The 12,855-nt window shown below is 39.6% G+C and overlaps 1 protein-coding gene across 1 annotated transcript in view; it reads right to left on the bottom strand.

Moving 5' to 3' along the window:
- MACROD2 (mono-ADP ribosylhydrolase 2) overlaps positions 1–12,855 on the bottom strand; it is a 1,997,895-nt gene that overhangs the window by 1,346,140 nt on the left and 638,900 nt on the right. Inside the window, exon 5 of the mRNA XM_049699229.1 lies at positions 749–865. Within this exon, the coding sequence (XP_049555186.1) occupies positions 749–865 (117 nt within the window). The remainder of the gene's footprint in view (positions 1–748; positions 866–12,855) is intronic.

Genomic DNA, 12,855 nt, shown 5'->3' with positions numbered 1-12,855 from the left:
TAATTGGTTTCCCAATTTCCAATCAATGCATGACTTAATGGTGCAATGAAACCCTCTACCTCCACCCCCCAACCCCAGATTATGTGATAAAAAAAATCTGTTCCTTTAACCAGCTTCTCTTTCAGTATTTTTACTCCACATCACCCCACCCAGCTGGCTAAACGACTAAGCAACAAGGTCAATCAAATGCAATACTTCTCTCCATTCAAATATAATGGAAAATTTGACCATTCCACATTCAAAGAGCAAATACATTCTCACTCTGACAACCACATTCCAATGGCTTTTCCTGAAAGCCAAGTGTGACAGATGCCTCGGCTGTAATTGCCAATCAGCCTTTACATGGCAGCTGAAAACACAATACATCACTTTGATCTCCTTTGCTCTAAACACATCCACAATCAAGAAACCTGAACAAGGAATAAGAAATTGGCATCATTTCTAGAAGCTGTCACTCCACGGCACTTAAATACTATAAGGTATACTATGCTCATATTTTTATTTCTCTGTTTCAGAGACCCTCTGTCAAAGATCCGAGCAAAAATCACCTACAATTAAACATCGCACATTTATATACTCGGAGACATATTTGGAAAACACATTTCATTACCGTGTACAAAATCTTAATAAAAGTACATTCAATTAAATACCACTGCTACCACTTCCTCTTCCAGTTACCCACTTGAGGACTAGAACAAGGTAAGAGTGCTCATCTGATTTTGAAAGTGTTCAAAAGAGCTGTACTCACATTTTGCAGGCAGGTCATAGCCACACGTGATTTTTGCATGTCCAGTTTCACAGCCGTTCAGGTTACGACATTCAGCGACCAAACAGGGGCCAGCTGCTCTGTGAATACAGCCGTCCACTGGAGGAGAGAGAAGAAAGTTAGCCTATATTTGGCCTTTTGGAAATAAATGCAAAACTTCGGATAGGGAAAGAAAAGGAACTCAAGTTTTTCCTCTTAGAAATCACCGTAGTCCCATGGAAGAAAATCCATGGTATTCAATCCCTTAAACATGTTCTTCTCTCTTTCTCTCTCTCCCTTTGGTTTGTGTGGTGAGCAGAAGCAGAAGGGTTACAGAAACCGTGTGCAGCTAAATGTTAAACAACAGGTTCTCTAGAGGTGGGGGAGCCCTGATTTGTATCCTTTTCCAACTTCAATTGGGTAAATATTTCCACCACGTCCATTTCAAGCTATCAACTCCATGTCACCTAACACCTAACACAGAAGAAATGCTAACAATTCTATGTCCGAGGTGGTAACTGTTGCCTCTGACACACCACAGGTTATAGAAGAAAGAAACGTCGAGAAGCAAGTGAGAAAGGGGCTCTAGAACATCTGCAGTCACTGCAAAACTGAGAGTGAAGCTGTCAAAGTAAGAACGAGACCTCTAACTTCCTCCGCCCTCAGTGGCACGACACAAATGCAGTAGGTGTCTGCAGGGTACCTGACCGGGGGCTAAATGAGGGGTGAGGTTAGCTTAGGTCTTGAAAAACACCCGGAAGACCACCCTTCACTCACTTGACATGGATAAAAACAAAACCTCCACTGCTCCTGCTGCAGCTCTGCTAACCGAGCAGGCTCTGCCTCTCCCCAAAGCAGGGTCTCATCAGCCCTCTGGCTCTCATCCCTGCCCCTACCTCATGTCTGCCCTTCACAGTGAGAATCACCTTTTGAAAATGCACACCTGATGCCACTGAAAATTAAAACTTTACTTGACTAGATTGGGGCCGAGCACACAGCTGGAGGGCGACAAGACCATATGCACATAATTTAGTAGTTAATGAATGAGCCCTTGGACACAGAAGAAATGCAAGACTCTGAAACAAAGGGTTAGAAGACAGAAAGAGAGAGTAATAGTAATCTGGGCTGTGAAAACAGACCAAGATGGAAGAGAGGGGAAGATGGCGGAAGAGTAAGACGCGGAAATCACCTTCCTCCCCACAGAAAACACCAGAAATACATCTACACGAGGAACAACTCCTACAGAACACCTACTGAACACTGGCAGAAGACCTCAGACCTCCCAAAAGGCAAGAAACTCCCCACGTACCTGGGTAGGGCAAAGGAAAAAATAAAAAACAGAGACAAAAGGATAGGGACGGGGCCTGCACCAGTGGGAGGGAGCTGTGAAGGAGAAAAGGCTTCCATACAGTAGGAAACCCCTTCGTGGGTGGAGACTGCGGGTGGCGGAGGGGGAAAGCTTCGGAGCTGCGGCGGAGAGCACAGCAACAGAGGAAAGCACAGCAACCGGGGTGCAGAGGGCGAAGCAGAGAGATTCCCGCACAGAGGATCAGGGCCGACCGGCACTCACCAGGCCTAGAGGCTTGTCTGCTCACCCGCCGGGGCGGGCGGGGCTGGCAGCTGAGGCTCGGGTTTCGGTCGGAGCGCCGGGAGAGGACTGGGGTTGGCGGCGTGAACACAGCCTGCAGGACGTTAGTGCACCTCGGCTAGCCGGGAGGGAGTCCGGGGAAAAGTCTGGAGCTGCCGAAGAGGCAAGAGACTTTTTCTTCCCTCTTTGTTTCCTGGTGCGCGAGGAGAGGGGATTAAGAGCGCTGCTTAAAGGAGCTCCAGAGACGGGCGCGAGCCGCGGCTAACAGCGCGGACCCCAGCGACGGGCATGAGACGCTAAGGCTGCTGCTGCCGCCACCAAGAAGCCTGTGTGCGAGCACAGGTCACTATGCACACCCCCCTTCCGGGGAGCCTGTGCAGCCGCCACTGCCAGGGTCCCGGGACCCAAGGACCACCTCCCCGGAAGAACACACGGAGCGCCTCAGGCTGGTGCAACGTCACGCCGGCCTCTGCCGCCGCAGGCCCGCCCCGCACTCCGTGCCCCTCCCTCTCCCCCGGCCTGAGTGAGCCACAGCCCCCGAAGCAGCTGCTCCTATAACCCCGACCTGTCTGAGCAAAGAGCAGACGCCCTCTAGCGACCTACACGCAGAGGCGGGGCCAAATCCAAAGCTGAGCCGCTGGGAGCTGAGAGAACAAAGAAGAGAAAGGGAAATCTCTCCCAGCAGCCTCAGAAGCAGCGGATTAAAGCTCCACAATCAACTTGATGTACCCTGCATCTGTGGAATACATGAATAGACAACCAATCATCCCAAATTGAGGAGGTGGACTTTGAGAGCAAGATTTATTATTTCCCCTTTTCCTCTTTTTGTGAGTGTGTATGTGTATGCTTTTGTGTGAGATTTTGTCTGTATAGCTTTGCTTCCACCATTTGTCCTAGGGTTCTATCCGTCCTTTTTTTTATTTTTCGTAATAATTATTCTTTATTTTAATAACTTTATTACATTTTATCTTACTTTATTTTACTTTATCTTCTTTCTTTTTTCCTTCCTTCCCTCCTTCCTCCCTTCCTCCCTCCCTCCCTCCTTTCTTCCTTTCTTTCTTCCTTTCTTTCTTCTTTTTCTTTCTTTCTTTCTTCCTTCCTTTCTTTCCTTCTTTCTTTCTTCTTATACTAATTCTTTCTTTCTACTTTTTCTCCCTTTTATTCTGAGCCATGTGGATGAAAGGCTCTTGGTGCTGCAGCCAGGAGTCAGTGCTGTGCCTCTGAGGTGGGAAAGCCAACTTCAGGACACTGGACCACAAGAGACCTCCCAGCTCCACATAATATCAGACGGTGAAAATCTCGCAGAGATCTCCATCACAACACCAGCACCCAGCTTCACTCAACGACCAGCAAGCTACAGTGCTGGACACCCTATGCCAAACAACTAGCAAGACAGGAACACAACCCCACCCATTAGCAGAGAGGCTGCCTAAAATCATAATAAGTCCACAGACACCCCAAAACACACCACCAGACGTGGACCTGCCCACCAGAAAGACAAGATCCAGCCTCATCCACCAGAACACAGGCACTAGTCCCCTCCACCAGGAAGCCTACACAACCCACTGAACTAACCTTAGCCACTGGGGACAGACACCAAAAACAACGGGAACTATGAACCTGCAGCCTGCAAAAAGGAGACCCCAAACACAGTAAGATAAGCAAAATGAGAAGACAGAAAAACACACAGCAGATGAAGGACCAAGATTAAAAACCCACCAGGCCTAAAAAATGAAGAGGAAATATGCAGTCTACCTGAAAAAGAATTCAGAATAATGATAGTAAAGATGATCCAAAATCTTGGAAATAGAATAGACAAAATGCAAGAAACATTTAACAAGGACCTAGAAGAACTAAAGATGAAACAAACAACAATTAACAACACAATAAATGAAATTAAAAATACTCTAGATGGGATCAATAGCAGAATAACTGAGGCAGAAGAACGGATAAGTGACCTGGAAGATAAAATAGTGGAAATAACTACTGCAGAGCAGAATAAAGAAAAAAGAATGAAAAGAACTGAGGACAGTCTCAGAGACCTCTGAGACAACATTAAACACACCAACATTCGAATTATACGGGTTCCAGAAGAAGAAGAGAAAAAGAAAGGGACTGAGAAAATATTTGAAGAGATTATAGTTGAAAACTTCCCTAATATGGGAAAGGAAATAGTTAATCAAGTCCAGGAAGCACAGAGAGTCCCATACAGGAAAAATCCAAAGAGAAATACACCAAGACACATATTAATCAAACTGTCAAAAATTAAATACAAAAAAACATATTAAAAGCAGCAAGGGAAAAACAACAAATAACACACAAGAGAACCCCCATAATGTTAAGAGCTGATCTTTCAGCAGAAACTCTGCAAGCCAGAAGGGACTGGCAGGACATATTTAAAGTGATGAAGGAGAAAAACCTGCAACCAAGATTACTCTACCCAGCAAGGATCTCATTCAGATTTGATGGAGAAATTAAAACCTTTACAGACAAGCAAAAGCTGAGAGAGTTCAGCACCACCAAACCAGCTTTACAACAAATGCTAAAGGAAATTCTCTAGGCAAGAAACACAAGAGAAGGAAAAGACCTACAATAACGAACCCAAAACAATTAAGAAAATGGGAATAGGAACATACATATCGATAATTACCTTAAATGTAAATGGACTAAATGCTCCCACCAAAAGACACAGACTGGCTGAATGGATACAAAAACAAGACCCATATATATGCTGTCTACAAGAGACCCACTTCAGACCTAGAGACACATACAGCCTGAAAGTAAGGGATGAAAAAGATATTCCATGCAAATGGAAACCAAAAGAAAGCTGGAGTAGCAATTCTCATATCAGACAAAATAGACTTTAAAATAACGACTATTAGAAGAGACAAAGAAGGACACTACATAATGATCAAGGGATCGATCCACGAAGAAGATATAACAATTGTAAATATTTATGCACCCAAATAGGAGCACCTCAATACATAAGGCAAATACTAACAGCCATAAAAGGGGAAATAGACAGTAACACATTCATAGTAGGGGACTTTAACACCCCACTTTCACCAATGGACAGATCATCCAAATGAAAATAAATAAGGAAACACAAGCTTTAAATGATACATTAACAAGATGGATTTAATTGATATTTATAGGACATTCCATCCAAAAACAACAGAATACACATTTTTCTCAAGTGCTCATGGAAGATTCTCCAGGATAGATCATATCTTGGGTCCAAAATCAAGCCTTGGTAAATTTAAGAAAATTGAAATTGTATCAAGTATCTTTTCTGATGACAACACTAAGAGACTAGATTACAATTACAGGAAAAGATCTGTAAAAAATACAAACACATGGAAGCTAAACAATACACTACTTAATAACGAAGTGATCACTGAAGAAATCAAAGAGGAAATCAAAAAATACCTAGAAACAAATGACAACGGAGACACGATGACCCAAAACCTATGGGATGCAGCAAAAGCAGTTCTAAGAGGGATGTTTATAGCAATACAATCCTACCTTAAGAAACAGGAAACATCTCAAATAAGCAACCTAACCTTGCACCTAAAGCAATTAGAGAAAGAAGAACAAAAAAACTCCAAAGTTAGCAGAAGGAAAGAAATCATAAAAATCAGATCAGAAATAAATGAAAAAGAAATGAAGGAAACGTAGCAAAGATCAATAAAACTAAAAGCTGGTTCTTTGAGAAGATAAACAAAATTGATAAACCATTAGCTGAACTCATCAAGAAAAAAAGGGAGAAGACTCAAATCAATAGAATTAGAAATGAAAAAGGAGAAGTAACAACTGACACTGCAGAAATACAAAAGATCATGAGAGATTACTACAAGCAACTCTATGCCAATAAAATGGACAACCTGGAAGAAATGGACAAATTCTTAGAAATGCACAACCTGCCAAGACTGAATCAGGAAGAAATAGAAAATATGAACAGGCCAATCACAAGCACTGAAATTGAAACTGTGATTAAAAATATTCCAACAAACAAAAGCCCAGGACCAGATGGCTTCACAGGCGAATTCTATCAAACATTTAGAGAAGAGCTAACATCTATCCTTCTCAAACTCTTCCAAAATACAGCAGAGGGAGGAGCACTCCCAAACTCGTTCTACGAGGCCACCATCACCCTGATACCAAAACCAGAGAAGGATGTCACAAAGAAAGAAAACTACAGGCCAATATCACTGATGAACATAGATGCAAAAATCCTCAACAAAATACTAGCAAACAAAATCCAACAGCACATTAAAAGGATCATACACCATGATCAAGTGGGGTTTATTCCAGGAATTCAAGGATTCTTCAATATACGCAAAGCAATCAACGTGATACACCATATTAACAAATTGAAGGAGAAAAACCATATGATCATCTCAATAGATGCAGAGAAAGTTTTCGACAAAATTCAACACCCATTTATGATAAAAACCCTGCAGAAAGTAGGCATAGAGGGAACTTTCCTCAACAAAATAAAGGCCATATATGACAAACCCACAGCCAACATCGTCCTCAATGGTGAAAAACTGACAGCATTTCCACTAAGATCAGGAACAAGACAAGATTGCCCACTCTCATCACTCTTATTCAACATAGTTTTGGAAGTTTTAGCCACAGCAATCAGAGAAGAAAAGGAAATAAAAGGAATCCAAATCGGAAAAGAAGAACTAAAGCTGTCGCTGTTTGCAGATGACTTGATACTATACATTGCAAATCCTAAATATGCTACCAGAAACCTTGTAGAGCTAATCAATGAATTTGGTAAAGTAGCAGGATACAAAATTAATGCACAGAAATCTCTAGCATTCCTATACACTAATGATGAAAAATCTGAAAGTGAAATCAAGAAAACACTCACATTTACCATTGCAACAAAAAGAATAAAATATCTAGGAATAAACCTTCCTAAGGAGACAAAAGACCTGTATGCAGAAAATTATGACACTCATGAAAGAAATTAAAGATGATACAAATAGATGGAGAGATATACCATGTTCTTGGATTGGAAGAATCAACATTGTGAAAATGACTCTACTACCCAAAGCAATCTACGGATTCAATGCAATCCCTATCAAACTACCACTGGCATTTTTCACACAACTAGAACAAAAAATTTCACAATTTGTATGGAAACACAAAAGACCCCGAATAGCCAAAGCAATCTTGACAACGAAAAACAGAGCTGGAGGAATCAGGCTCCCTGACTTCAGTCTATACTACAAAGCTACAGTAATCAAGACAGTATGGTACGGGCACAAAAACAGAAAGATAGATCAATGGAACAGGATAGAAAGCCCAGAGATAAACCCATGCTCATATGGTCACCTTATTTTTGATAAAGGAGGCAGGAATGTACAGTGGAGAAAGGACAGCCTCTTCAATAAGTGGTGCTGGGAAAACTGGACAGGTACATGTAAAAGTATGAGATTAGACCACTCCCTAACACCATACACAAAAATAAGCTCAAAATGGATTAAAGACCTAAATGTAAGGCCAGAAACTATTAAACTCTTAGAGTAAAACATAGGCAGAACACTCTATGACATAAATCACAGCAAGATTCTTTTTGACCCACCTCCTAGAGAAATGGAAATCAAAACAATAATAAACAAATGGGACCTAATGAAACTTCAAAGCTTTTCCACAGCAAAGGAAACCATAAACAAGATGAAAAGACAACCCTCAGAATGGGAGAAAATATTTGCAAATGAAGCAACTGACAAAGGATTAATCTCCAAAATTTATAAGCAGCTCATGCAGCTCAATAACAAAAAAACAAACAACCCAATCCAAAAATGGGCAGAAGACCTAAATAGACATTTCTCCAAAAAAGATATGCAGACTGCCAACAAACACATGAAAGAATGCTCAACATCATTAATCATTAGAGAAATGCAAATCAAAACTACAATGAGGTATCACCTCACACCAGTCAGAATGGCCATCATCAAAAAATCTAGAAACAATAAATGCTGGAGAGGGTGTGGAGAAAAGGGAACACTCTTGCACTGCTGGTGGGAATGTGAATTGGTACAGCCACTATGGAGAACAGTATGGAGGTTCCTTAGAAAAACTACAAATAGAACTACCATATGACCCAGCAATACCATTACTGGGCATATACCCTGAGAAAACCATAATTCAAAACGAGTCATGTACCAAAATGTTCATTGAAGCTCTATTTACAATAGCCCGGAGATGGAAACAACCTAAGTGTCCATCATCGGATGAATGGATAAAGAAGATGTGGCACATATATACAATGGAATATTACTCAGCTATAAAAAGAAACGAAATTGAGCTATCTGTAATGAGGTAGATAGACCTAGAATCTGTCATACAGAGTGAAGTAAGTCAGAAAGAGAAAGACAAATACTGTATGCTAACACATATATATGGAATTTAAGGGAAAAAAATGTCATGAAGAACCTAGGTGTAAGACAGGAATAAAGACACAGACCTACTAGAGAATGGACTTGAGGATATGGGGAGGGGGAAGGGTAAGCTGTGACAAAGCAAGAGAGAGGCATGGACATATATACACTACCAAACATAAAATAGATAGCTAGTGGGAAGCAGCCCCATAGCACAGGGAGATCAGCTCGGTGCTTTGTGACCGCCTGGAGGGGTGGGATAGGGAGGGTGGGAGGGAGGGAGACACAAGAGGGAAGATATATGGGAACATATGTATATGTATAACTGATTCACTTTGTTATAAAGCAGAAACTAACACACCATTGTAAAGCAATTATACTCCAATACAGATGTTAAAAAAAAAAAGAAAAAAAGAAAACAGACCAAGATATATTAGCGGTCTGAAGACACACCCCCCCACAGTCCACAACACCATGTAATTGATCACTGTCTTATTATTATTATTAATATTTTTGTGAGAAAGCTGGATAATGAGTGGGAAGTTGTCACTGAGGGACATGTAACCTGTCTAATGGCCTCTGCTACCACCAACTGGCATGGAAACATCACTTTTGGCTGAACAAGTTTCCTAGGGAAACAAGCTCATCTGGGCTTTACTACATCACAGTATAGTATAATGCCTGAGAAGCACCAGCGAAGTGTTTAATACAATGGTATGTGCCCCACTGGTGGTAGTTATTATCTTAAACTCCTTAGATGAAAGTTTTGTGTAAATTTTAACGTAACTATTTTTCTTATATAAAAATGAAAAATATAGAGAAGCAAGAAGAATATGAAAACTACCATTTGCCCTCCCACCTAGAGAATTCTTCAAGATTCTGATGTTCACTCTTTTACTGGTTATACACATACACACACATATAATTTTTCTCTTACAAAAGTGATTGATAAATTTTGTTCACTCTTTCACATAGCAATTTTACTTTGTGAACTATTACGTAGTTGTTAAAAAGAACAGGCCAATTTTATATGTAAATAGAGTCAGTACTAAATATGAAAAGATTTCTAAGTGAAATGCCAGGTTTAAAATGTATAAAATATATATGTATATATATTATATATATTTTTTATGTAGAGTCACAATTTTGTTTACAGTTGTACACATACACACTTACACACATATGCATGTATGTGTACTGGAAAGATAGGCACCAAAACATAAAAAGTGATTATAGGATGGGAAACAGAAGGTGAAACTGTTAAGAAAAAAAATTAGGTCCTAATTTCTCTATGTTTAATTTTTTTTACAAGAGCATCAAGAAGAGTATTTTAAAGTGAATACTTTTTTCTTGGCAAAGAGATCATTAGTTTGAAATGGATAACTAAAATAGGATTTGATAGCATACTTAATCATATGCTGTTAAATATTGTCTGAATTATTTAGATTGCAGCCTAATGCAGTTTGTAAATATCTGATTTTCAAAATCTTCATGGTTATACCGGCATTCATGACTGCATTAGGGCAATGAAAGTCTAGCTGAAGTTATTTAATAATAATGACTACAGCTTAAATGTACTGAGTGCATCCATGTGCCAGGCACTATACTGAGGATGACCATATAAGGTACACACGAATTTTATAATCTCCATTTTATAGGAGATTAGAAGAGGTTAGTAACTTGCCTACATTCCCAAAATATTGGCAAGGTGATTTCAAAACCCAGGGCCTGTCTAATGGAGCATCCATACTCTTAACTGCTACAGCTCACTGCCTTTGGGACTTGATTCCAGGCAGCCTCACCTCAATTCTTGCATGTGGCATGCTGAACCACTATATTACATTACTTTTTAATTCCCATCAATTCTGTCTATGAGTTATAATGTACATGCAATCAATCAAATGCACAGATTTTAAGTGCAGTTTTGATGAGTTTTAACAAATGTATATACTCATGTAGCAATGATGCCAATAAAGATACAGTGTCTCCATCAACCCCAAAAGTTCTTCTGTACCCTTTCCATCCAATTTCCCCTCGCACCACCCAGAGGGAGCCCATGTTCCGACTTCAGCCACCTTAGCTAAGTGTTGCCTATTATATAATCTCAAACTTCATATAAGAGATGGAGGATGGGGCTAGCTTCTTTTGCTCAGCATATTTTTTGAGATTCACCTGTGTTGTTGCATGTATTAATAGAGTACTTCATTCCTTTTCATTCCTGAGTAATATTCCATTATTGATTATACCATAATTTCTTTATCCATTCATCTGTGAATGGATATTGGAGTATTTATATTGTTAGCTATTATGAATAAATCTTCACATTTTCACAAATCCTTTTGTGGCCATATGTTTTCATTTCCATTGGACAAACACCTATGAGTAAAATTGCTGGGTTGGTATATGTTTTCCTTTTTAAAGAACTAACATACAGTTTTCCCAAGTGATTATACCAATTTACATATACCCCCAGCAACGTATGAGAGTTCAAATTTTAGCAGTCTTTTGGTGTTGTCAGCCTATTTAATTTTAGCAATCCTAATAGACATAAAGAGGTATCTCGTGATTTCAATTTGCATTTCCCTGGTGATTAATGGTGTTAAGTATCTTGCCAAGTGATTATTGGCCATTTATATACATTCTTTTTGGAAGTGTCTGTCCATGTCTTTTGCTAATTTTTATTGTCTTTTTTATTACTGAGTTATGTTAAATGTACTATTAGTTTCATAGATTTTTTTTAAATTTCAGATATTTTATTTTTTCAGTTCTTGTGATTTTCATTCGGTTCTTCTTCTTACAGTTTTCATATCACTCCTGGAATTTCCCATCTCTTAACCCATTATATCCATCTTTTCATGTAAATGCATTAACAGATTTCACATAGTAATTTTAAAGTCCCCCATCTGCTAATTTCAATATTTAGGTTAGCTATGAATCTGTTTATATTGACTGATTTTCATATGACTCTGGGTCACATTTTCTCATTTCTTTGCATGTCTAATAATTGCTGATGGCATATGAACATTGTGAATATGTTGGGGAGGCTTTAGATTTTATTTTCTTTCTCCAAATGGTATTGAAATTTATCCCAGCAGGTAGTTAAATGACTGCCAGGTAATAAGGAGGCTTAGTTTTAGGCTTTGTTAAGGCTGCTCTATTTCAGTTTTTCCCTTAGTCCTTGGATGTTGTCTTTACTCCTAAAGCATGGACCTTCGGGGGTTTCAGTGGAAATCCCAAGTTGGTTGGCAACTCCCTCTAATCTGCGGGAGTAAAATTCTAAACTCTATATCCCTACAGTGAGAAGATGATGAATGCTCTGTGCAGTGCGTTCAGGCTTCCAGCTTTTGTTTTCTTCCTCGTCTCCGTGAAGTCTTTCCCTGCACAAGCACAGCTCAAGGCTTAGCCAAGGATTAAAGAGGTATTTATTTATAGATTTGGGGGTTCCCCCTCTGTGACTCTCCCTGTTCTGGAGTCCTTCTCTCAATTCCTAGTCATTCTGATAAATCTGATTCAGTTCTATGATTCCTATAGCCAATAAACCTGTTGCTTTTGGTTTGAGCTCCATCAGCCACGTGCCAGGTAGGGTAGAAGGAGCCCTCCGGGTCAAAGCTATTTAAATGTAGATTTCACCCAGTATGGTTTCCTTCTTTCAGGAGATTGCCTGCTTTTAGTTGCTCTCTAGTGCCAGTAAATACTTTTTGTTATTGCTTTTGTATTTGCCAAGAATCTGTATATACTGTTGGTGGGATGGCTAGTCTGATACAAGCTGTCATTATCAGAAGCTGGAAGTGTACACATTTTTGATTGGTTAAAACATGATCTCATATGATTTCACAGCTATATTTGTAGCCCTTTGGAAAATAATGTATGAGAGAAAACGTCAGTGGTAATATCAATTGTATCAATTCTGTGCTTAAAAGTATTATGTCTTTGAAAGACAAAAAAAAAAGACTATATATGCACAAACTCAATATGAGAGTTTAAAATTCTGTAATATATTATCAATTATTTTGCTAGACTTATTTTCCTAAAATGAAAATCTGATTTTATTACTTCCCTACTAAAGTAATATTTGCCATTCCCCATATTCACATTACAAAACCCTTAATTCCAAAGTATGGTCT

Source organism: Orcinus orca, chromosome 16 (genome assembly GCF_937001465.1).
Source record: "Orcinus orca chromosome 16, mOrcOrc1.1, whole genome shotgun sequence".
NCBI classification, from domain to species: Eukaryota; Metazoa; Chordata; class Mammalia; order Artiodactyla; family Delphinidae; genus Orcinus; species Orcinus orca.
Note: the sequence above shows the minus strand (reverse complement) of the source record. Positions and strands in the feature narration are given on the sequence as shown.